The sequence below is a fragment of the Rhodnius prolixus genome, unplaced genomic scaffold, assembly GCF_049639745.1.
Source record: "Rhodnius prolixus isolate KJV_2025 unplaced genomic scaffold, Rpr scaffold_2, whole genome shotgun sequence".
Lineage (NCBI taxonomy): Eukaryota > Metazoa > Arthropoda > Insecta > Hemiptera > Reduviidae > Rhodnius > Rhodnius prolixus.
Window position 1 is genome coordinate 3,903,346 of NW_027411592.1, and position 27,224 is coordinate 3,930,569.

The following is a 27,224-nucleotide window of genomic DNA, read 5'->3' on the forward strand; positions in this document are numbered from 1 at the left end:
TTTTGTATAAATCTGTAATTCTGTTTCTCCAACAAAACAATATTGTATTTATTTATTTTTAATTTACCTAATTGTAATGTAGCAAATTAAAAGTAAAAAAAAAGAAGGAATGTGACGGTTTGAGGAATTCCTGTGAACGTGTAATATTGTTAGAGAGATAATTAGAAAAAATTGATAATAATCTTGTGCTACAGAGAGATGTCCACAAGAAAGTACCAGTTGTAGAGATGGAGACGGTTGTTTCCCGCCGGAAGAAAGATGCAATGGATATAGTTATTGTAGAGACGGCACAGATGAAAGCGGATGTGAGTAAAAATTTAAAAAACAGCGATCAAGTTATCTATCGGTGTAATGGACCTTTTCATAAAATTAACCGATGCACTGCCTCATTAATCCACTAGTCTAAATCTACTAACATCGCTAGTTAACATTGTTTGATATTGTGTTAAAAAATCTGTTTTGTTCAGTTTGTTTCATCGCTTTGTGAGAAAAACTGACAATTGTCAACAAAGCATCCCTAAAAAGTTAAGTCTTCTATTTAGCAGAGGATTGTCGCAAAGTGATCTTCTAGGCACTATCCAAGAAATGAAACGTGATACTTTAAGAGGATTCGAAACAGGAGCTAGAGATCGGATGCACTAAAAAAAAAGACAGTTTTTCTAATAAAAAGTTTAGCGTTCCATAAGAAAACTGTAGATCACTGACACACGCATCCAGTCACTCTCACATACCCGGTTGCTTGTTATCTACGATTAAAAATTATCACAAGGGAGCCAAAGATCTTCTAGGTACCAGGAAGGACGACTTAACTGCTACATCCTGTTAAAATCTAATCTGGCTAACATTAGAGAACTGGTTGGGTCCTGTTTTCCAGGCACTGCAGCCTAAAGAGGCAATCTAATCTATGTCCGGCCTATAAGTTGGAAATAAAAGATAATGTTCTCCCAGTTTATCTTCAGTCCGAACGGAACGAGTTTTTGATAAATTATTACATTGTTTCAGAAAAGAAAAAAAATTGACTTCTTCTCAGATTCCCTCTTGCACCAAATGCCTGTTAACCATTGTCAACCATGTTTGAGCCATTTCATTTCATTTATCTCCAAGTGTTATGCCGGACAAATTTTTTAAAGAGAACTTGGCAAACATCTATTCAGATGAGAGACAGTGCAAGCAGGACTGTCTACTCTCCTCAAGTTTTATACAGAAGTAAGAGAAGCAACAGCTTGTGAAACCACAAAATACTTTCTAAATACTTCGTTCAGAGGTAATGAAATGGCATCTCTAACTTTCATAATCTAAGTAACTTAACATTGTTTGGGAACAATGCTCTAATACAAGCACCAAGTCAAATATGAATCGATTACTATGTTAAAAAGTACAAACAATGAGCAAATATTTGTTTTGGACAATTTGGACAAACTGTGATTCATATTTAGATATCACGGCGAAGATGGAAGTAGTACGCCCATTCGGGAAAACGCTACCTACTGTGCAATGAAAGCTTAACTCGAAGTAAAGGCAAAACTTCGCCAAGTACTTCATTTAATAAACTTCTCTACATAGTAGAAATCATCAAGAAGTTAGAAAAGATTTTAAGCAAATGTTGAGATTGGAATTTTTGGCTGAAAGAGAATTATGACTGCAAAGAAGACACAACATTCAAGTTGTTGGCGCTTTTAAGCTGCCAGTATTCTACCGTTTATTAAAGGAAAAAAATCTGTTTTATTTTAATTTTATTTTCCATCTAACACTTTTAATATTTTATTAACACGATTAGATTTCTTTATTTTTTTTTCCTTTCTTTCTAACTCTCAGCGCTAATTTTTTTATTTTATTTTTATTTATTTATTTATTTTTTAATTATTAGGATATGAAAATAAAATGTTGCAGGTGAATGCAGATCAGATGAATTTACCTGCGACGATAGGACATGCCTTCCAGGTACAGTCAAATGTGACGGCCGCGATGATTGTCACTATGGAGAAGATGAACACAATTGTCCAGGTGGTAATAGATAGATTTGAAAATAAAGTATTTTTCGTTTTTATTTTAATTTCTCAGGTAATGTGATAATCACACTCCATTAGGGCGCCGAAGGTGTGACCTATTAGTCTCGTGCTATCTTGGTCGGTAGAGGTTATAGGGGTAATTTTTGAAAAATTATAGGTTTTTATGAATCAAAATTATGAATTTCATTTGAGTATGTGCATGAGTGGTGGTATTTACATTAATTTTTAATAATTAAAAACCGTTCAATTATCAAACGTCAAATACTAATATATATTAAGTGATTGAGTGACACTCATCATAATTTGAACATAATTTCTGAGAATTCATCCTCTTAGAGGTGACAACTCATACATTCACTTTGATTAGTAACAGATAACTGCAATCCGTAACTGCCCAGTATATTCTGCACCACAATGTTTCAAACTGCAGCGTATTCCTTAAATCCAGTCGTAACAGGACTCAATAAGCAACACTTGTTGCATAACATTCTGTAGTATATGAATCTGCTAAGTGTTTATTTATTTCCTCTTTCTCTGCTTCAGTTTACTTAGATTCAGTGACTGTTTTGAGAACGAGCATTTTTATATCCTGAAACTCTCTGGGGTGTTTAGAGCCTTCCAAATTCCTTCTAATGAATTGTACTTTGGATGACCTCATCCTATTGAAGGGTGCTTTATGGCACCTATGCTGTCAGTTATATGTCTTACCATCAATATCGTAAAGGGCGTCTAAAAATAAAAAGTCTTCCTCCCAGTGGGGACTTATCATACACCTGTTTTCATCAAGTCTTCCTCCCAGTGGGGACTTATCATACAGCTATCTTGATGGAAAATTTCACCCAGGGGAGTTGAATTTGAATTTTAAGAACATGAGACGACTGTAGGACAGATTCCAAATTAAGGGTCCCTACAGCTCACAAAAAGACGAGAATATGAAAAATGTTATTCTTATGAAACCCTAAATTAACATCCTTATCTGATACTACCTTTTTTCTAATCCAATAAGTGATGTTATGAACATTAATACGTTTAAATGTAGAACAAAGTGATAAGTCATTCTTTGACGAAAAACATTGCTTACAAATTGAATAAAAAGTTATAAACTATGTATTTTTGTATGTATTAACCAAAATACCACATTCATTCAATTAAATAGAAGAAATTAATGAAAAGCATTCAATAGTGGGCTTGCTTGCTGCTTTGTAAAGTTGCAAAGTTGAATGGCGCCAGATAATAAAAAAAAGCAAATAAAACAAGTATCTGTAAATAATTACATAAATACAATGTATAATATATAAAACGTAAGCTTTGCTTTTCAAGTTTTGCAGGCAAAAAATAAAAAACATTTGCTCAGTCAAGAAGGTTATTTATTTTTGTTTGAGAGTAGCGTTTTGTTTTTAGTGATTTTATTTTTATTTTCATGCGGAAAAAAAGACAAGACAAAATATGGTTTTAGTTTTGTTTGTTGTTGATGCTTTCCTGTTCGCCTAAACAATTACTGTGTATATATAGTAGAGGCGAAATGCTAAAATTATCGCTTACAGGTTGCAAGATTAACGAATTTCAATGCGGCTCCGGTGAATGCATCTCCAACGGGTTTGTTTGTGATGGAATAAAGGACTGTGTGGATGGAAGCGATGAACATAATAACTGTAAAGGTAAGCAACAAATTAACAAAAATCGCAGGGGGAAAAAAAGAATGGTGATTTGGTGATAAGAGACAATTCATGATTTTTTTTTTTTTTTGAAAACGCAAATTGAGAGTATATCGGTTATTTTAACTAAGAAGTTTCCGGTTACTTGCGCGCCTGCGTGGTCTGTGTAATTCTAGTTTTTATTTTATTTGCATTGAAATGTATTTTTATTGCTATTTCATGATTATTTATTGTTAAGGCCAATCATCAATGAGATTTCCATTAAAGTCCTCTTGTTTGTAACGGATGCGGAAGAATCCTGGATTTGATTAGACCGTTGTTTGCGGTTAAATGTGAGGGTTTAAGTATGACAACTGTGCAGAAAGCTGTGTTCACGCAGCTCTTTTATATAACGCCATCGTGAGTAGTGCACTATCGATCTTCTTTTATTGTCAACGAAACGGCACTTCGTCAATAGCGACACTGTGCTGTTTCACGCAGGTTTGACTTGATCCGTTCTGTAAAATAAAAAAGAAGAAAAATTTTCAATTTAAAATTGCATATCCGAATTAAAATTGTAATTTTCAATAATAACGGAATTTTGACTGGATGATATTGAAATGTAACCAGAGTTGTTGCTTTGGCCGCTGAAGAAGCTTCTAATGAACATATTATCAGGGTTTTGCAAGAAAAAAAAAGTTATTTGATCGAAGCGTACGGAGTCTTTTGCACCACGATCTACAAATGTTGCGATTGCGAATGTTTTGAATCTACACTTCGCTTTCATTATCCTACCAAGAAATAAACCTTATTTATTTTTAATATATTATATATTTTTAATTTTATTATAAGAGAAAAAGAAGTAAAAAGTCTTATCACCTCACCATTAAATTATCCTGCAATAAATCTCTTACAGAACAATGTCATCCCAATGATTTCAATTGTGGAAATGGACAATGTGTTAGAGAATCACGTGTATGTGATGGTTCTAAAGACTGTGACAATGGTTTTGATGAAAAGGAATGCAAAAGTAAGTAAATAGAGTTAACAAGTTAAATAAACAAATGCAGCGGCAAAATGAGGGATACATAAATTAAATACTTATATATATATATATTTCTAAGTTTGAATTGTACACAAATTTGATAGTTTTATATTAATAAATAAGAGAGAATTAATTCTAGTTTAGTGTAAAAAAAAAAAAAAATCGCAAAGAATAAATATTAAATAGACCCCAACACACCATTAAGGCTGGAAACATAGTGGAGCGGCGAGCAAAGCGGCGATGATAGCGAAGAGCGAAGCGGCGAAATCAAACACAAGTTAACATATGGGACCGCGCATAGTGGCGAGCAAAGCGAAGATAGAGCAACTCTATCTATTTCTAGTTTTTGTTTTTACCGCTTTGCTCTTCGCTATCATCGCAGCTTTGCGCGCCGCTCCACTATGTTTCCAGCCTAAGACACTTTTAATGCGATCGTTAACACATGCATCATTACTTCCATCTTTCAGATTACACATGCCGTGAAAATGAATTCAAGTGCGACAGTGGTAGCTGTATAGATATCAACTTCAGATGTGATGGGGCCTACCAGTGTCCGGACGGAAGCGATGAAAATAAATGTGGTTTGTTTGCATTTACTTTTCTTCTCTATTTATTTTCTTTCATTGTATCTCTATTTAATATCCTCCCTATTAATAACTAATTTTTTAATTTTTTTTTTTTTTATAAAATCTTATAGTTTTCTTTTGTTTTTAAATTTAAGTCTTTCCTTACTATCACAGGTTATCCAAAGCAAACCATAATATAAAAGAAGAGGCCTCTCATTTCTAATAAGTGATTAAATTATTTCTCTTGCCAAAGTGTTTCCCAGACATATCATTAGGTCTTCTATTCAAATTTAGATCGCCAACTGCTTAATAATAAACGTTAGTTACTGTTTCTTAAGATGAAACGAGTGGCGCTCAAAAGAAACAAGTATCATTGTCTAATCAGCGATGAGAAGATACAGATTCGTCTTACAACGCTAGATGCTTTTACTAAATATGGACTGTTCTGGTATGTGGTTGTTTGCCAGTAATCGATTTGGTCCCTTCCGCACCTCGTTTATATATATAGTTTTCGTAAGCGTTGATTTACGTGGGATTCCCACGTAATGGCATTCTACATTCTGTAGCCAATCCTTTGTAGGAGCAATCCTCTTCAATTAAATTGTTACGAAGTATTTCTAAATAACAGAATTATTAATATAAAAGTAGACTAAGACATAATAAATAAGAAAAATATATTCTATAAAAACAAAAAAATCTATGCTGGACAGATATTTAATGAGATCTTTCAAAATCCAACGATAATCTATCTTTAGAAGTGGACAATCTTAGTCTGTACCAACCTCCACCAATTATTTGTCAGTAAGCTCAATAGTATAGCAATGTAACTTCTTCTCTTTCTCCATACACTTCTGGAAACTTTTGTTAATTTTTTTGTATCTTTTTTCAAAAACAAGCATCAATATCATAATTTTTTCATAATAAATGCGTAAAATATAGTGAATGGAAATATTTTCAAAACTACAAAAGCTATGAAAAGATTAGATTAGATTACAGGATCCGAACTGGTTAACACTGGTATCATGAATTTCTTTATGAACAGATATTTTATTTAAGTAAAGTAAAAGTAGACTACTTTTAACAAGCAATTTACTTCAGATAGGGTGCTTTTTGCTATAAAAAAATTGCAATAATTTTTATCTACATCTTGTTAAATTGGTTTTAGTATAACTTTTAATAATATCTGATGTTTGTGATTTTGTAAGGTGAAAGTTCTGCTGGGTAATAATGGTGTATTTCTTTTTTTCTTAAAAAAAAGGTGTTATTTTTTTATTAGTTGATCATTGAATTGGCGATTTAGCCTGTAAGTTTCTCAAACTTTGTTAACATCCCGAAATGTCTAAGTTGTATTTTTTTTCTATAAATTTCCAAGCTCTCTTACTTCCATTTTAAAAAATAAAATAAAATAAAAAAATCGAAGAGCGAAATAACTAAAACAATAAGAGCCGTTTCTTATGGTTCCATCTCTTTGCGGTATCGTTTAAGTTCTTAAAACGTATCCGTGATAACCATAATAGTCTTACGTAATGCATGTGCCTGCGATCATCCGAATAGATCTTAGTAAAACTAGAAAACTGTCTGATGTCTTTTTCGCTTGCATCTAGTCAGAGCTTTTCTCTACTACTTCATTTTGCTTTTTGATGCGCCACACTTTGTTAGCGCCACTAACAAGGCGGTTTACAAGGTAAAAGTTTAAGGTCTGCGAGGAAACATTCTTTCAAAGCATGTCAGAAGTTTTTTTATTACACATTCTCAATTAATAATATTGTAATTAAAAAAAGCTTGATTAATACAATGAAAAAAATTTCCAAACAATTAACCTTTACTATCCTGCTCCCAAAAATGTAAGGACAACATAAATTCATCCTCCTTTTGGACCCCAAAGATCGTCCCCACTCCCCTAATCGCCAGACTCCAAGTACTGAGTGTCTACGATATTAACTGCGAGGTTTTGAAACATTTCTTTTCACTTTGAAAACTCTTCTTTTTTTTTTTAATTTAGGGCGCGGGAACTTCTAAGGTCAGTGCACTGCCGACCTCCTGTCAGTATTCTCTCCTTACAGACAACACTGTCCATCACCGGACAGTGAGCTGTAAGAGCCTCCTAGAAAGAGAAAATCTAATGGCTAGCAGCTGGATTCGAACCCGGAATTTCCGCGTTGAAATCCAGTATTCGCTAACCACTTAGCTAATCCCTAACCTCTGATATTAAACCTAGTCTACTTATTTGTCCAGAAAGGCCAACAGATCCACCACTGCCTGTAGTCTGTTCCTACCAGGAATTTGCCTGCCACTCTGGAGACCAGTGTTTATCCAAAATTCAACATTGTGATGGTAAAGCGGACTGTTCGGATTCCACTGATGAATTAAATTGCAGTAAGTAATTTTATGCGATTACTTTTTTTATTTATTTTATTTTATTTTATGTAATTAAGGTTATGACATAAATATGTTAAGTTCTACTAATGTCTCTTCCATCGCGTAATATAAAGCTTGTAAGAGTTGTATATAGTCTCTCATAGTGTACTCATCGCGTCTGTTATAAACAGTGATTGAACTGGTTATCAACTGCTCAAATTAAAGTGAATTTTCGCAAGAACATAAATTATTACAAATTGTGTAATCTCCCAAAATTTGAGAATTTTCTATCGAGCCGGTTTAAAAAATTAAATAAATAAATAAAAATAGAAAAGTTATGATTTAAGGTTAATTTAAGTTGCAGTATTACTTTAGTGGAGGGGCATGTTGTGATGAACTTGAAGTTTGATTGTTGGGCCATCAACATTCATACATAAATATTTACAGGTATACTTTGCTAGCAACCAAGATTATTTAATATTCTGATTTTTCTATTATATTTGAACAGTTAACAAAAAACATGCGAGGAATTCCCAAATTACAATAGATTTGTTACTATCACAAATGAACGATATTAATCAAAAGTTATTAACGTTGGCAGTTTGTCGAAATAAAAATTCTAACATTAATCTAGTTGCTAATTCACTTAAAACAGAAATTAAGTCTGATATTAATAGTCTCAAAATGGATATTAATATTTTGACTCCTTAACAAAAACTTACAGTTTAAAATGTTAAGTATAAGGGTTGATTAAACGCCAAAAGGTAACAAATCAGCAGTACCCAACATTTCATTAATACTTCATTAATAGTTAAGTAATTCTACTGCATTAATTTTCATTAATAAGTTATTTTTTAGAATTTATTAGATGTCACAGACCCTTATGCTGGCCATTTTCGTCTACAAAATATATGTTCAAGTAGCACTGTAGATTGACTGTAATATCTAGTTATTTATAATAATCAAACTATTAATTACAGGTTAAAAAGAAAAACTTTATAAAAAATAAAAAAAAATTATGAGGCTAAAAAATTCAAAACTTTTTTTTATAAAAAACTTACACCAACATTCATCAATGATTTTGTTTATTTTATTTATTTATTTTTATTTTTAAATAAAAATCGTCGGTTTAAGTTCATTCTTCGATTAAAGCAATTGTTATTTTATGTAGTAGTCAAACGTTTATAATAATAGGTAATAATTATCTGGCTTTATCGCAAATAATATAGTTTTCTTCAATTACATTCTCTATCTAGGTATAATTAAATTAAATTACAATTGAGAAATGAATAATTGTTGTTGAATAATCTACTTGTTATTAACTGTGTGTTATTTGTGCTCACGAATATTTCGGTAAGACGAATTCAAGACAGTAGCCTACTCTAACTTTGTCTTTTTCTACTTTAACATGCATGTACATATATGTGATTTATCATAATTATAACAAAAAAATATTATAAATGAAGTGGCCAGCATAAGGGTCTGTGACATTTGGATAGGGAGACAGACATATACACTGTTCAAAAAATTGAAATTACTACAGAAAAAAAGTGAAATTAAAGTCTGGGTGAGGTGTGGTCGATTATTGGCTAGAAAAACAGATGGATCTCGGCGAATTTTAATAAGATCAGAAGCTGACCTGAGTGAGATTGGAGATGGTCTGATCCCTGACTCTGAAGATGTATCTTCTCTCGCAACCGGAGTGGAAATGGAAACAGATGATACTGATACCGCCCCAATATTTACCCGGTAAAGAGGAAAAAGGCGGGAAATATTAAAGAATATATGAAGCCCGCTACTTCTCCCTTGGCATTTTCACAACCTCTGCAGGATATTTCGGTTGCCAACTTCAAAAAGCTTATCTTGAAGATGATCTTTTAGCAATATTTTTAATTTTAACATCGAATGAGATAGAGACTTTAGTGTTGAATCATTAATTGCTTCACAGAATCCTGAATTCATACAGACTTTTTCCAATTACCACTGTTTCTGAGTGATTATGAATTTTTATTTTAAGAAGGCAACAAAAAATTTCCTGCAGGGAAGAGCGAGGAGAGGTATTCTTTTTTTCATCAGGAGAGTCCTTGTCTCTCAAGTGGACGATCTGATCTCCAACAGTTGGTTTGTATGTCTACAGTTGAAGATTCAAGATTTTTCTGTGATTATTGGTGTAGTCTATTATAAACCGGGAAGTGAGAATGATGTGATCTGTGATTGGCTTTTTAATGATCTTTGAGATATTATAACTAATTATAGCGATGTTAATATTTTAGGGGGTGATTTCAATGCAAGAAATGGCAATCTAAATCGATCGGATGATTATTTCTATAATATCACATCTTCTTTAGATTCAGCAATAAATTTGAGAGGTCTACTGTTGGCGGACTTTGACCAACTTGGACAAAGGGGTATGTATCTTTGTAGTGGTAGGTCCAGTCTTGACTTTCCCGGTAATTATACGTTCATTGGAGAGTGAGGTTGCAATTTACTTCATCCATGAACTCCTCTGCTTCTAGTTCTTCTATTGTTATTGTTATTGTTTTTGTCTAGTGTTTAGCGATTGTTTGTGGTTGTTGGTTTTGTTGACGGAATTTGGGTATTTTGCTGGGGGTTGTTGTGTGGACGGTGGTAGTGTGAGCGTGGGGCGGATGTGAGCTAGCGCTCGGGGACCGCCCACCAAAATAAATAATTTAAAAAAACAACTGAACCTTCATCAGAACTTTGTACGGGCTGTTCCAAATTCACACTCTTCTCCCGGTGCACTGAAGCTTATGCCTTGCTCCCATAAACATAAAAATAATCCCTGGTTGTCCAAAGAATGTATTTCTGCCAAGAAAATGATCCGTAGATGTTTTAAATCTTGTAAAAGGAATAACTTCGAGGAAAATTTTTTAAAAGAATATATTAATTTGAGAAAAGAAGATAAAACACTTATCAAATCCAATAAACAGACTTATTACAATAATATAAAAAATACAATAGCCTCCTTAAAAAGTGCAGCTGAATTTTGGGAATGTATTCGCCGGCTCCAGAGCAAAAGGTCAGCTAAATCTCCTTTCTCTTTTAGACTGGGAAAAGTTTTACAACCTGATTTTACCTCCTAGATTGCACATTGTGTTTACATATTTAAGCACTTTTAATCCGGATATTGGTGGTGATATAACATTGGAAGAATTGTTACACTCTATTGATAATAGTAAGTTGAAGAAGGCTTCAGGGCTGGATTTATTTCCTAATGAGTGTTTTAAAGCGTTACCTTCTAACTGGATTCATTATCTATTAAATTTGTTCAATTAAATTTGGAACTCGGACAATATTCCGGCCTCTTATAGTAGAATAAAATTGAGACTTATAGACAAAATGGGCGACCATTCTGACCCGAATAATTATTGTGGCACAACCATTTTTAATTCCAATACTAAATTATTTACATCTGTAATATACAATACGCCGTGCAAGTGGTGCGATAATTACAATATTCTACCTGAAGGACAGATGGGCTTTCGCAGCGGAAGGGATTGTGCGGATGCAGTGTTTTCTGTTATTACTGCTATTAACATTCAACTTAGGCTTAAAAGAAGGAGAGTATTCGGCCTTTTTGTAGACCTCAAAAGAGCGTTTGACTCTGTGAACCACGCCAAACTGTAGTTTAAATTATCTCAAGTTGGTGTTAGCGCTAAGCTGGTTGGATTTCTTAGGAATATGTGTGATTAAGCCTCTTTTGTGATTTCAGATGGTGCCTCTCTCTCTAATGAGATGGGTGTTTCTCAGGGGGTGTTACAGAGCGAGATATTGAGTCACTACAGTTCTCGCTCTTGATTACTTTGTTGATCATGGTGCTCGAGCTACAAGCTCAGAAAAAACTTACATCGCATGGGCCTGGCAGATGATAGCCTCTGTAGGTTCTGTCTGGAAGAGGAGGAAACGGCACTGAACGTGTTGTCAGTGTGAGGAGCTCGTGTGGCTAAGGATGTTACTTCTCGGGGAGGAAAAACCAAGGCCTGTGAGCTTTACCCAATGGGCTGCTCTCCAGTATTAAGAGTCTGATTAAAAAGGACAGGTCTGGAGGGTGAGCTTTAGAGTAAGGGGAGCCACAATAGATCCAAAGGGGCTTGAGGCCTTGAGGCCGCCCTAGTCTAATCTATCTATCTATGTTGCTCGAGTTGAAAATATCAGCACATACAGGACCTAGTAATGTTCCTTTATGCGGATGCATCCTGTCTTCTTGGCTAGAAATGCAGACTAACCTCAGAATTTTAGAAAGTTATTGTAATGAGAATTCTCTTACTATGCTGGTTCCGAAATTTCCCAAGTTTTATCGTGGTGGGGACACTACATCTGTAGAGAGCTCTTTTGAATATTTGGGTGTCCCACTCTATGCTTCTGGCAAATTTTCTCAGGCTGTTAAGTGGTTTTTACAAAAAAGTATTGCAACTAACTCTGTGGTATACTATTAATAGATACCAGTAAATCAGATGTTTGGAGCACCAAATGCTATCTTTGTAAATCTCTCTCTGAAAGTGTTTTGCTATATATTGCCGAAATTTGGGGCTCTCATTGTTTGGATATCCTCGAGAGGAGCCAAATCTCGTTCTTTAAATCCCTGCTACTTCCCCCTGGTACTACAGACTCAGGGTATATTAGACTTGAAGCAGGAAGGGTGCACCTAAAATACAATGTTTTTAAGAGAATGTTGAAATGGTGGGAAAAATTGTTACTCATGCCGGATAGCTGCATTCCTACAATTTGCTATCTGAGATTGCACCAACTAACTAATTTTTCTTCAATATTTTTCAATTTGGTATCTGGATTTAAATCGTTTTTTTATCTCATTGGAGCTGAGGATGTGCGGCTTAAACAGGATGTTTCTTTTCTGCGCAGGAAACAGATGTGATGTACTTGCCAAACTGAAAAACCATTTATTTTCTATTGATGTCGATCTTGTTATAAATATTCGCTACAATTTATATTATAGAAATATTAGCTTATAGAAACTTATCTCAATTTGAAGTGCCATATCAACAAATTAGATAGCTGGCTCAGAAAAGACTGGCTTGAAAAAGTGCTCTAGGGCGTCATGTGGTGATATGCTTTATAAATTTTATCCCGAGAAAGTACATTGTCTCATTTTTTTTTTAGATTACTCAGAACTTATTCATTTCAGAACTAAATACATTTCCTGTTTCATAAATGATTCAATGACTGTAACTAAAAAATTGAAAATTTATTGAACGCTTTAACGTTAAGAAAAATGAAGGGTTGTTCATTGTAAGCAGTGAATGTTCTCATACTTAAGGGTTAATAGTTAAAATATATGTTGATACGTACGTACATGTATTAAAAGTTGTTTTTTATCTGTATCTGTATCTAAGTGTTAATTTTTTTTATTTTACTATGTTATTTAACATATATTTATATATATTTATATATATTGGATATACATATATTTACTTTTTTCTTTTCTGTGCGGCTAATGTATACAGAGTGTTCAGCATACCGTAACTTCGCGAGGCGATTCTGGGCATCATTTGCAACAAAAAAATTCCATATAAACTATGGCTCGATTCGGCTCGATTCTTGAACTACTCAATAAACTTTTGGAATTAACAGGTTATGAAGAGCTAATGATAAATAAGCCGAGAACTTATTTATCGCTCTAATCCCCAAATTAAAAACTGACATGTTTTATCCTAATACGTCTTATAAAAATAAATAAATACAACAAGAACCAGTGGTTCCTTATGAAAACCCGATCAGGTTTTTGGCCGTAACTCCGCCAAAAATGAAGATACAGCATCGGGGGAGGAAAATTTGAAAACTAGACTTAAAAAAACATATAGATTACTTCGTGGGTTTTTTCAGGATTCCACTTTCCAAAAAAGTTATTAGCTATTGGTGCGTTTTAAATGGATCACCCGTTATAAGTATTTTGCTTCGCTTAGAATTTTCAGCATATCCCCTTTTAATACCTATTTTCTAAGATCATGAGTTTTTTTGGATCACTTTTCTTTTTCATGAGAGAGGTTATTATTTTTTGTACAATTTCTTTCTTTTTATTTTTTCCAAATTAACCATTTTTGTACCACAAATACATACAACTCCTTGCTTGCAAAGCGTATTACTTAAAAAGTATCAGTAGCATAAAACTTGTTCTATCGAATCCTTTCCCGGAGTTTATTTCCCAAACGTATTAGTGCACTTACTCAGGAGTAGATGAGAGAGGCTGCTCTAGATAAAATTTTCTTGGAGAGTACAAGTAACTTAATTCTCATAGCTTATAACTACTTACCTAGCAAGGCTAGACAGCTCTATTAGAAGATTTAAACTTTTATAATTTGATTATACAATATTAATTATAAAAAAAAAATTCTGTAGAGATGAAATAATAGATAGGGCCTGGTACTTATTGAATACCCAGAATGGTCTCAATTTCGTCAGATAGATTTTTTTTTTTTTTTTTTTTTTGCGCATCAACAGCTGAGGTCATTAGCGCCCGGAGCTTTTTCCAGTGCACTGCCGGCCTCTGGACAGTGTTCTCTCGTTACAGACAACACTGTCCATCACCGGACAGTGAGCTATAAGAAGCTCCTAGGAAGAGAAAATCTAAGGGTCAGCTGCTGGATTCGAACCCAGGACCTCCGCGTGGGAGTCCAGTATGCTAACCTCATAGCTAATCCCTTCCCTCGTCAGAAAGATTTGCAAATATTCTTATGTTTCCTTTCTAGATCAAATTTTCAAACAAAATTGTATTCTCCATTCTCCTAACTCAAGATGTCTCGTATTATACTTTTGTAGACTATGCAAATTCTTTCACATGGTCAGTTGTTAGACCTTTCTTTCGAAATTGGTACCTAACAATCATTTAAGTTGTTAAATATTCAAATTATATATATATAAAAATACCATTATTATTATAATTATCCGTAAAGAATAGCACACGTTATCTAAACAATCTCTATTATAATTCTCTCTTTGCTTTATTATATGCTGAGAGAAGCTTAAAATACAATACAATTCAGAAATAATGTCTATTTATCGTTAAGAATTCTGTAGATTTCCTTTTTCTTTGCAGATGGTTCACCACAAATTATTCTCAGAACTGATCCTTATAATCAAACCATCAAGGAGAGTAAGTAAACTTTATGATGATGATTATTATACGAACTTCACTAAGTAATTTACAAAAGATGCTTCATACAAGTTTACTCGAAAATCCTATAATTTTCATTTAATAAAAAGTTGTCGCATGTAGTAAAAGCTGCAATCAGGAATAACAGTAATATCAATATATAAATATTAATATGTTTTTGAACTCAGAATGAGAATATACTCAGGATAAATTAACAAATGCAGAAATAAGAAGGAAGTCCCTACAGATAATAGGAATAGACCTGAAAAAGGCAGCGTTCATACCATCTAGCGGTAGCAATTCAAAACAATATTGCATATATGTATATCTTTAAATATCCTCCAGTTATTGTAACTTAATTGGGATGATTTATTAATTCAAATGGCATTCCTAATAATTTCATTTATTAAAACTTTTATTAGTTTTTAAAAATATTCATTATAAAAATAAAATAATAAAATATTCATTTATAAAAATATTTGTTTGATATTGCTGCCATAAGCGATTGAAGGTATGTAATATTTTAGGCAAAAAATAATATTATTTTAAAATAATTTAATAAAACACTGAGATAAATTAGCTGGTTATCATTTTTTATGGAAATATAAATGTTTTCTTTTTTGAATGAAGTATTTAAAAAATATAAAAAGGGAGTACATTCGTGAACAGATTCACAAACTTCTTTCTCTGATTCCTATTCCAGGGCTAAATCTCCAACCCACAAATATGTTGCACTAATACAAAATTTCAATGTACTTGTTTAGCTATTTGTGTATTTGGTTTGGCAAACCAAAAATTGGGAAGAATGTTTCCAAGTTTTATTACTATCGCCCTCAAAGTAAGCGGAAATTAATTTTAGAATTTTTTTTTTCAAAAAATAAATAAAATTCGAAATTCTAGCAATGCCTCTTAATATTGCTTGAAATTCTTTTGCGACGGAACACTTTTTTTTATTTCTCTATTTGCACGTTAAAAAGGTGCTTAAATTTCAGTTTACTGAAAACCCCTAAAAAGCGAATTCAACGTCATGTTTTATATATCAGCAATTCCAATATTTACATACAAATTAAATAACAAACTTAACCATTAGCAATACTTTTAATAAATAAACACATTTTACAATTATCATTATTAATAGTGAATTTGCGTTTTCTATATTACTTGATAACTATTTATTTATTTTTCTCTAAATACAGGCCGTGAAGTTGTATTCCAGTGTAGGGATGAAGGTCCTGGTAGACATCCAGTTAGATGGATCAAAGGTGGGGGACCTTTACCTCCTCATTCCAGAGATTACAGAGGTCGCCTGGAAATACCAAATGTACAGGTGAGTTTGGTTGAATAGCATAATGTTGCATACTTTGAGATGGTTTAATTAAAAATATCACAGGCCCTATAAAAACTCCTTGAGATTCAGTTTTATTAAATGATTATTTTTTCAGCTATCGCATACTGGTACATACATCTGTAAAGCTTTGGGTGTACCCCCAAATACTCCGGGATCATCTGCAAGAGTTTATTTACAGGTTGAAAAATGTGAGTAAAATATTCAGACTTCAATAGGTTTTGACTTGTGACATAATAACTTTGTAGGTTTGTTTCTAAAAAAACAAATCTAAATAAACATTTGTGCTAGCCAGATGGAGATGTTTTTTGTGAGTAGTGTTCACTGCGCAGTTTAGTTCTGGTCAAGAACTCTAGTTCTGCTATTGTGGTAATAACATCTCAGTGCTTCTCCGAAGAAGTTAGCACCTTCCCAACAAGACGCTAAAACACATTTTTTTAAACATGGTTCTTAAGTTAGTGCTGAACAGGAAATGCGTCAGTTTTCCTTCATTGAAATGAGGTCCGAATTGTTTATTCTATTAGAATCTTAAACCATTCAAATTGAGATTTTTTAAAGACCTATAATCATTTAAAGAATATTTAATATCTTCATGCAACATGAAAACGCTAAACACCCTTCAAAATCCACACTCATTACCTTAACAAAAATTTGGTTTGTATTACATTTCTATCTTAAGAAATCAGTTTGCCTTCGAATATAAGTGGAAATATTTTTTATTAAAAAAAAAATTGTCCGTCAAAAATCTTTAAAAGTCTCTTATGCTATTTCATTTTTGGAGTGCATAATTTTCTTTTGACAAAATAATGCAAAAAATTTAATAATTAAAAAAAAATATTAAAAATAACATGCGCAAGCAGCAATGATTCTTTGGGAAGCTGGGAGCAGAAAAGATCATTCACGATTTTACAAGTTTGGGGTGCTAACCCAACAGGATCTTGAATTATATGGAACAGGTAACAGTGTTTTGTTAACTTTTAAATTCTTATCCTTATGGTTTCTTCAATAGGAATGTTATTTCTCTCAGAAAAAAATAACATTAAATTCAAATGAAAATATAATTTGAGCTTTAGTAATTTGATATGAAAATCGTTTTTAGACTTAAGACTGTATGTTCTTCGAAAATGAAATTGGCCATCAATACGGCCTTCGCTCTTTGACATTAACATTATTAATTGGAAAAGAGAAGATTAAACTTAATGTGCTGTTTTTGTCCTACCGATGGAATGGCTCCGATCTTTCGTTGTGCTATATTAACAGAACTCTTCATATTTTATAAAAATTCTGTGTATTCTAAAAAGATCGTACATTTCTAAAGACCCAAGAGTATAGTCAGAATGAAAACTTCCTTTTTAAAAACATATATAATACAAAATTCGGACAAATGTTACGTCTTCTTCAAGGGAGTTACTGAGTTACCTGAGTTATGGATCTTTTTTTTAATCTATTACTAGTTTTCTAATGATGTAATAAGAATACATTACTTATATGGAATGTGCATATATGTACTTAACATTCTTGAATCTAACATCTCTACTTCTTTGCAGCGTGAAGAAGTTTCTTATACAATCTTCCCTAGTAACCTCGTCATTAAGACAAGTTTTACCTTCTGCTCCAGGCCAGTCTTTGAAAGGCCACTCTCTCACGCCTTGGTCCCAACTCTTCCTAATTCTTCCCTGAGGTTTTCCACTTAATCTCTAGCTTCGAATAAGTTTCTCTCTACTCTGGCATTCTGGAATATTGTCAAGCCATCTCTGCGTTGCTCTTCTATCAATGCTTCAATTAAATGATCTCTTAAAGTGGCCAAAGAAATGTCTCTAGAGCCAAGAAGGGGTAACGTACGACCTCAACCTCTTCGTGGAATCCACTAGAGATCGCTCAAAGTAGCCTATTGAGGAGGTATATCCTCTCTCCAACCTAAATAAGGAATTCAAAGCTCTCTCAAAAAAAAAAAAAAAAAAAAAAAATCGCCTTAGCCTAAGTGTAAAGAAACCTAAGCTAGGTTTTTAATGTAATTGGCTAAAATTTATTTAAGCCTTTTCAAAAAAGGAACTTTAAAATTTTAATTATTTAAATAGGATAAAATGTTATTAACCAGTTCACTTTCAATCATAACTATTCAATCTCTCTTGGTCTTGAAAGGTTTAATAGTTAAACAAAACCAAAAATATAAGTAATAATTGCTTGTATTTACTATGATTGTGATTATCTTAAATATTTATCTAACATATAATTTCTTTGTTGTTTTCTTTTGTTCACTGTGTACGATACGATTCCCACACAACGAATTTTAAATACTTTCCTGCCCCGACGAACTTCCTAAAAAACACGGTGAGTTTGTTAAAGCAACAACCAAACCAAAACAAAAACAAAATAAAAAATATTTGAAACAAAATAAACTTCACCAAAAGGGCATGCAAGTGTAGAGGTGCACCATCTTTTTGATGTAAAATAAACTGAATAAGAAAAAGTCTATTTATCGATTTATTTCTTCATTTGCGAATTTTTCATAATATAAAATCATTAAAATAATGAACATTTTTTATTCTTTTTTTTTTTAACCAAAGATAAAACTTGATATTTTGTTTTGGCAAGAATTTGGCTGATCTTGATTGCATTCCGGGTAGTAGATTATATTTTTACTATCCTATTTATTTATTTTTATTGGATTTATTTACTTGAATGAGAGCTTCTCAAAGTTAAAACAGGATCGATGGAAACGGTCCATTTTTTAACCCACCCCCCAAAAAAAATTATACACTAGACGCAATAAAGTGCACACTTCCACTTTTAATAAAATTTTCCTTTGCTTACTGTCACCATGTTTCACACATCTCCTTCTTTATTTTGCTTTAATCCATTTTTTTTATTTAGTACAAGATTAGAAAAGCACTAACTGTTATTTTCCACCTTTCGATGTAGTTGTTTGTTAAATAATATTGTTAATTATTTCTTTGTTCTCATTTTGTACGCTTTGTTTAAAATTGAATTTAAATGAAAGTACTAATTCGTATTTGGAAGGAATGTTATGTAATCTCTCGCAAAAACCAAACAACTATGCACTGACCTAATTTGGTAGTTGTAAGATTTGGAAAATTCAGAAAAAAAGGTACAACAGAAATGTAATATTTCTCTTTTTATTATATGACCAGTGTTTCTCAACTTTTTCTATGAAGTTACTGAAATAATTCAAGCACAAGTTAGAAGGATTCAAAAAAAATTCTTTCATTTTCTAAATGGCAAACCTACTCACAACTGGCACACAATAAGTGTTCTTCGTATGCAAGATATTCGGATTCTATCGTAAATATAGTGAAGAATCCACCTTTCAGACGCATAAAGCCGTTGTTCATTCGCCTCAGATACGACCTAGATTCAGACCCGTATGCCAGAGAGAACGTATAAGCATCCTCTGTCTAGAAGGAAGAAATAATAATGCCAATTTCAGTCATTATTCTTTGTCGCTTTTGGATTAATGAATCATCATCCAAAAACAACGAATAATCCTCTATTTAGTTTTTATTTTATTGGTGCATGAACAAAGCATTAAGGGTTTTAAGTCGCTTTTTCTGGCAAAATCCGTAGCCAACCTAATCTGGGTCTACCAATATCTCGTCTATCCGAGGACTAAATGCCAATTTTGTAGTTGGCAGTCATTGATACATTTTCGTAAGTATTCTATCAAGTATTAAGTGTCTTCTTCATTGCTGACATTTCCATTGGCTGGCCTTTTCTAATTATATTCTCGTTCTGTTATTTTGTCCCTCAAGACTCGCTATTCGGAAGCAATCAAATAAGTGGCTAAGAATCAATTTGTGAGATTTAATTTTAGTTCAGTAGCGTAATTTTTTATTGTCCCACACGACATTCTAAACATATTAATTGTAATGTCACCATCAAGCCATAACATTGCCGTGGTAAAGTGTGCGACCTGATCAGTAATACTGCAATTCATCTTAGGTCTTTTGGCAACTTTTCTCTTAAACAGTCATCAGATTCTCAGCTCTGCATTAGAAACGTAGCCATTCTTTGGAGCTCATCTTCTCAATGGGACAGTGGAAGTGCAATTTTCCTACAGAACCTGATGATTCAATGTTTGAAGAAGAATTACCGAAAACCAGCAAGCTGATATGATGAAATAACTGTTATTGTCCAGCACCATTCTCAGGCATTCGTCTCATCAAATGGATCAATAGGCAAATGATTGGACTTTTCTTTATTAAATACATTTTTTTTCCCAACCACTCCAGACATCTGGAGATGCTCCTTGTGGGAAAGCAGTGAAAGTTTTGAAACTACAAAGAAGCTCGTAATTCCTCATCGAATCTTTTCTGATCCTAAACACACATTAAAACATCTGTTATGATTTAACTTTCCATTATTTAGTTATGCCGAAAGCACACACATCTTATATTAATGAAAACTTTCTATTTCTTAGAAAGAACTTCATAATATTTCGGTGAACATTAAATTGCGTGAAATCTAGTACAACTGTCCTCCTCGTCTTGGCAAGGAGAGCAAACAAACAGTTGAGAAACGCTGAGTTAAAACAAGAGCTGGATTCTGATACTTACACAGCTCGGAAACATTTCAAGAATTCAAATTCTCACCGTATTGACCTACACTCGCCCGTAGCACTCAAGCTTAATTATTTTCTTTCGTTTTTGTAGTTAAACTGCTTTGTTTGTTTGACAGCACATAACACACAATGTTTGTTTATTTTGTGTTTCCTTTGAATCACATTTTGAATAAAAAATTACATTTATTAACTTAGTTATATTTCTAATATATGTAATTTTAACTGTTAATTTGATTTTTTTAATAATGCAGTGGATGAACCACCTGACGTACATGGTCCCTATCAAGGATGCGGTCCACTAGCAGCATGCTACAACCAACAGTGTATACCAACATATAAGGTCTGTGATAATCACATTGACTGTACGGATGGAAGTGACGAGATAAGATGTGGTAAGTAATTAATATTTAAAACAAAAATTATAATGGAGTATGTATTATTATGAATGATGAGAAGGGGAGAATAAAATAAGTAAAAAACCTTTTAAATAAAAGACAGAACTAACGAAGTTCTGTGGACTTTAAAGTCAATGTACGCGGATGGACCCAACGCTCTGACGTTTAAAAACACTTTATTTTAATCGGCTGGCTCTGCAGAATATTTTCATGACCACCTTTAAATAATCAGTTTAATTAATATATAAAATTTAAATTAAAACCATGACTGCATCTTATGATGTTACAGTAATCTTGCCACTTCTAGACGAAAAAGATGAATCGCTGCTAAAACAACTGCTATTCAAATTTAGAAAGGGTAATACAAAAGGATAGGCAGACCTAGAACAGATTTTCTCGAAAGCTTTTTATTTAGATCCAATGACAGTAATTGCTGCAAAATTGACATATTTGAAGACATTGTCCGCTGTAGATATTTAATTCTAAACCCCTAAAAATGTTCATCATTGAGGGAAATGTTCATCGTTGAGAGATTCAACTTAATCAAGTACACAGTACCGAAGAAAAAGGAAGAAAGCATATAAATGCAAATCATATTTACAATGTTCAAAACTTCTGTCAGGAATTCAAAGAACAAAAATCGAAGATTTTCTAATATCCGGTATTTACCTGAAATACCCTATCCAAAGTCAAATAAATTTCCTCAGTTATCCAAAAATAAGTTTTAAAAATATTTGAGTTACTTTTGTTTCCTAGAGTTTGTTCTTAATCTTATTTTGAAGATGGAAATAACGAAACGGATTATCTAGTTGATTTACTATAGTTTTAACTTATTTTTCTCCAGACTTCACAAACCCAAAATTAGAACAATGAAACTTTTTTCTTTTTTAATTTGCTCAATTGAATTATTTGAAGGTAGATAACTTTGCTTTATTTATTTATCTATTCTTCTGTAATCTTGCTTAATTATTATTTCCTAAATATTAGAAAAATACATTTTGGGAAAAGGAAACATATTAATACATACCATTTTATAGATGTCAACTTCTATAAAGAATTCAAAGAAGAAATTCGATTATGAGTGATAATTTTTTATTATTCTGTGTATTTAATTTTCGCAATAGTAAAATTTAAAATATCTTTAGATTCACTGAGTTTTGGGAATTCTATTTTTATTTAATTCTCTTGGTATTAGAAAACCAACTGCGGATATTTCAAGAGATCAAACTAAAGGAAGGCCTGATGATCACCGCTTCCCCATATGATTTGTTTTATTTGTTGTCGAAATATCTATTAATTCTTTTGTAATCATTTCCTTACCCTGGCTTTAGGGGTGTCAATCAAAGACCATCAGTTGAGAATTTGGAACACTTTAATTGAACTACATACAAAAATACTGAAATACTGCCAAGCAATTAATGGCCCAGTACAACCATTCCATATTAGCTATCCTAACTACTAATCCATGTATAATAATATAGTCCATTAACTAAATACTCTCAAAACTGAATACATATAAAATATAAATGTATTTAAACCCTAATCTAACGAAACTCAGGGGCACTCCTCACCTCCCGTCACCCAGTCTGCCGGGACCCAGAGAGTGGTAACCCCAAAGGTAATCAGATAAATTGGGCTTACCCACTGCTACCACCCGCAGCTCTAGGATGCCTTGTCAAAATCTTGAACTGTCTCCGGTAGTTCCTTTTGTCTCGCATCCGGCACCAGCCACTCTTTCTTTTACACTCTCCTGTTTTTCTTTTCACGCCAGAGCCCACACACACATAGACACACACACACACACACACACACACACACACAACACTCTCCAGGCCCCACCATTCTGCCGACGGCGCGAACAATGCTCCCAGAATTTAAGTGACACTGCATTCTTTTACTGTTTACCTACATTATCCTATTCCCATATATAATTCTATGTGTATAATAATTATAATTCTGAAAAACTATAATTCTGTCCCCTACACTTTATCAACCAAAATTCTTCATATTGTCCATAGAAAAAAAAAAAAAAATGCTCTGTTCTAGTGCTGCACGAGACCGAGACGAGGCGAGATTTGCATAAAGTCTCGCCTCGGTCTCATATGACAAGTGTCTCGTCTCGATCTCGGTCTCGTCCGCTCAAATCTCGTCTCGGTCTCGGTCTCGGCCGCTCAAATCTCGTCTCGGTCTCGGTCTCGTCGAGATATCTCGGTTTTTTGATTTTTTTTTTTTTAAGTATTAAAAATGAAAAAAAAAATGAACCCAATATCTGAGGCAATAAAATGAATAAAAAAATGGTTTGGTATTAATAATATTTTCAAAAATTGCTATTATTTTCTAATAATTATTTTTTTTATATATTGATATTGATATAAAGAGAAAAAAAATGTGTGTAAAAGAAAACAAATACACTTCAATGCATCATATATTACGATTATTGTTATATATATATCTTTAAATGATTTCAAAAAGATGTTAAAAACTCGCCAAATGAAAGACCTAAATAACATATCTGCCAGCTAAGACAAGTCGATTCGTGAAATAAAACAAAAAATAAAAAAACAAACAAACTTCCCGCATTCTAAAATATAATTCAAATAATATCAAAGTTTAAAGTATTAGATTAATGATAGTGAAATTTATGATATAAAAAAGTTATGTAATTCGAAGTCAAGTAGCTGTAGTATTATTGAACTTAGATAATAAAATCGTATCTTTTAATAATTAATTCAGTACCCGTAATGATTATTTATTAATAAAAAACACAATTTTATAATTTTGTAGCTAAAAATAAATATTTGAAAAACCGAGACGAGACCGAGATTTGTCTCGATTCTCGTGCAGCATTACTCTGTTCATTTCAGTTCAGATTCGAGGAATGAATGAAGATTTATTAATATTTCCATTTTCATTTCCACACTATTTTTCGCCTTCTAATTGTTCGTTACCAATTAGTTTGAAATTAGTTTCTTTATTAAACTCCCAAATATTAATGCATCTCTTTCTTAAATAGGTTACATGAAATGTGAACCCAATGAATTCCGTTGTGACAATAAGATGTGTATTCGAATGTCTTGGCTTTGCGATGGGGATGATGACTGTCGCGATGGATCAGATGAAAAGGATTGTAATTTACCTCCGAGTAAGTAATAGTTTCTTCAACAAAAATATTGCCAGAAAGTGATATTTTTCCTAAGTGAGTATGTACTAACTACAAATTTATTAATACAATATATCTATATAGATGGTCCTTGCAATGGTACAGAATTCAGATGTCTTAGTGGCACTCAGTGTATTCCTAAATCATTTCATTGTGATAAATCAAGGGACTGTCAAGATGGTTCTGATGAAATTGGTTGTTGTGAGTATCGTAAAAAATATTTGTACTTTTTTTTAAATTCAGTTTTAAAAAATGTTTTTCGTCAGTCGCTAATGTTTTTAGAAAATAACTTTGGTCGAGTATGGCTTTATGTTCACCAGTAAAAGGGGGTATACCCTTACACTTCCAATTCAATTTCAATATTTTTCAATTCACAATCCTGCCTACAAGAACTACGCCTCTAAGCAATAGAAATAATTATGTAATCTAATACCCGCTTCCAAGTCTATTTCTCTTGAGGAGTTTCAGTATCGACTGGAAAGTAAGCGAATATGACCTTAATATCTTCTGCAGAAGATCACGATAAGGTAAAAAGGCTTACAAGAGAGGTTCTCAGGTCACTGTGCACAGGCTTACATTCATAGCTCTATCGCAGGAAAGGTGCAAGAGTCTGTTGCAACTACAGGAAATGTTTTTTTTCTAGGTTTAACGTCTGCAGCATTCCTATTAAGCTACAAAACTCTCTGAGAATAGCGTGCTTTTGCTTTGACGAGGCTCGCCTCAAATCTTTTGCGGCCTGAAATACTCGTGTTGAAGAATAACTTCGTTGCTTTGTCTTTAAAAACGTTTCCGTGGAAACGCTGGTCGATCCTTCTCTTTCTAAAATATTCCTCACACAGCCAACATCCTTAATTATATCAGAAATAAAATATGTTAACTTAGCAATATGCAAATTTACTGTGCACTACCGCATTCTCAAGTCCTATTTATCTAAACATTTGCAATTAATTTCATTCATTTCCAATTAAAAAAAAAATTATGGGCTTGCAATACTCTAAAGAAAAACTCTTATAAACTTCCTACGGATTAATGGTGTAGTCTACAATAGACTGACACAGTGGTCTGTCCATCTAAAGCCATTAGAAAAATTGTCCATCTATTAGAAAAATTAAAATTAAATTCTTCGAGTAAATATTGTTTTTACTTTTCAGTTCCAGTGGCTGCAATTAGACCGCCTCCACCATTAATGAAATTACCTGAAGGAGCTGATTTAAGGATAGAATGCGAATGTAGCGGTGTACCAGTTCCTACTGTAGTGTTCAGAAGAAACTGGGGACACTTGCCAGATACATGTACTACAACTAGTTCAAATGGAGTCGGCATATTGGTGTGTAAAAATATTCAGGTGAGCAATTCAACAAAACAGAAGTGAGGGTCTGAGTGAGCGAGTAAGAGGGTGAGAGAATTAAGAAGTCCAATCCCTCCGATCTAAATGTGACACCTTTAGCTGTACCTGTGAATCGGTAGGGAATGATTGAACAGTGTGTTGCTACTTTCTTTTATCTCAAAAAACAATTATTACTCTGGGTTTCGATCGATCTAGATCATTTTCTATTCGGAGTAGAAATCCACTCCGTCTACGGTAAGTAAGAAGCCCCTACGGCCAGCCCATCAATCTCCTTGTTTCCTTAAATGTCCTAAGTATTTTGAAGTTGCATCCAAAATAAATAACAAATTTCTAGTAGATCTATCTTATACATACCAGTCATACTTTCCAGCTAGAGTGAAAGACAAAAACAATGTACTGCCTTGATGAGATCATTTGCATTCGTCATTTGCTAAAATCATAATTTATTTTTATTTATTTATTGTATTTTTCAGATATTTGATCAGGGAGACTATACTTGTGAATGTCAAAATTCATTAAATATGATACTAGTCCAACCAAATACTCAGGTAATTGTAATTCCTCGAGGAGATATATGTCAAGCAGGTACTTTCAATGAATTAGCAAAAAATCCACAAGATTGTATTAGATGTTTTTGTTTTGGAGTATCTACTCAATGCTCAAGTGCTAATTTCTACAAACAACAGGTTAGTAAATATGCTTATACTTTCTTGAATACTAAATAACATTCATAATTTAGTTTTTTGGTTGTTAAATTCTTCTTCTTTTTTTTATAGCTGCCATCACCTATACATAATATAAAATTAACAAACGTAGCAAGAGCTGGTAACAGGTATGTCGTTTCATCGGACACGCCGCGTCTCTCACAGTATGCAAACAGAATTTCTGACCATGTATTCAACGTAAGTATTGAATTTAATTAATTTGGCGTGATTTCTCTAATTGCTGACAATTATTTTTCCACAACATTGAAGCGAGGTAGGTCATTTAGTTATTAAGACAGAGTGAAACTTTTAAAGGGAAGTGGGCCCACAGTTTGAGGAATTAAAATCACTTTTCGTGAACAAATTTTCAAATGATAGAGATAAAATTTCATGAGTGCTCTTAGCCATGGAGAAAACTAAGAAACATTAAGTAACAACTTGGAGCAAATCTCTAAAAATCTAGCTAGTCTTCAAAACTCTATATATAGGCGATTTTTCCAGTTCTCATAAAATTGTATGCCTTTTAAAGATTTATACTTTACAGTTTTATGTTCACAGGCTTCAGAATCCATTGATCAGTAAAAGTACTTTTTTATTGAAATAGATGGGTCTTAAAAATAGTAGTAAAACAGCAAAAGGATGATCTAAAGGAAAATAGTTGTCAGTAATTAGAAAAAATGTTTTAAAACAGGTTTAATTTATAATTTCAACACAAGTTTAGTACTAAATTTTGGGATTTCATTGGTTTCATTCGCCCGCAGCTTAATTTTATTTTTTGTAATTCTATGGTGGAAATTTATAATAAGTAATTAAGCTTGTGTCTAGTACGACAGTTGTGTAAGGGTCCATTAGGTATACAAATAATCAATATTAACGCAAGTTATAGCGAATAGGCCATGATTAAATAGCAATTTATTAAGAAAAATAATAATAAACACTTTATTTAATTTTT

General features: G+C 32.8%; 1 protein-coding gene across 37 annotated transcripts in view; it reads left to right on the plus strand.

The window, feature by feature from the left end:
- Positions 1–27,224, plus strand: part of trol (terribly reduced optic lobes) — a 344,072-nt gene that overhangs the window by 263,232 nt on the left and 53,616 nt on the right. For 18 of the 37 annotated variants that reach the window (XR_012456002.1, XR_012456000.1, XR_012456008.1 and 15 more), the window contains 16 exons: positions 195–305; positions 1,891–2,007; positions 3,554–3,667; positions 4,560–4,673; positions 5,156–5,269; positions 7,490–7,630; positions 9,886–10,020; positions 14,685–14,741; positions 15,938–16,068; positions 16,184–16,277; positions 20,917–21,057; positions 24,074–24,202; positions 24,305–24,421; positions 25,372–25,565; positions 26,042–26,254; positions 26,345–26,470. Coding sequence is in view for 1 of the 37 variants with exons in the window: in XM_074120575.1 (XP_073976676.1) it covers positions 195–305; positions 1,891–2,007; positions 3,554–3,667; positions 4,560–4,673; positions 5,156–5,269; positions 7,490–7,630; positions 9,886–10,020; positions 14,685–14,741; positions 15,938–16,068; positions 16,184–16,277; positions 20,917–21,057; positions 24,074–24,202; positions 24,305–24,421; positions 25,372–25,565; positions 26,042–26,254; positions 26,345–26,470 (2,048 nt within the window). In the remaining 36 variants the exon portion in view is untranslated. The remainder of the gene's footprint in view (positions 1–194; positions 306–1,890; positions 2,008–3,553; positions 3,668–4,559; positions 4,674–5,155; positions 5,270–7,489; positions 7,631–9,885; positions 10,021–14,684; positions 14,742–15,937; positions 16,069–16,183; positions 16,278–20,916; positions 21,058–24,073; positions 24,203–24,304; positions 24,422–25,371; positions 25,566–26,041; positions 26,255–26,344; positions 26,471–27,224) is intronic. The other 19 variants (XR_012456001.1, XR_012456013.1, XR_012456017.1 and 16 more) reach the window with 10 other exon arrangements.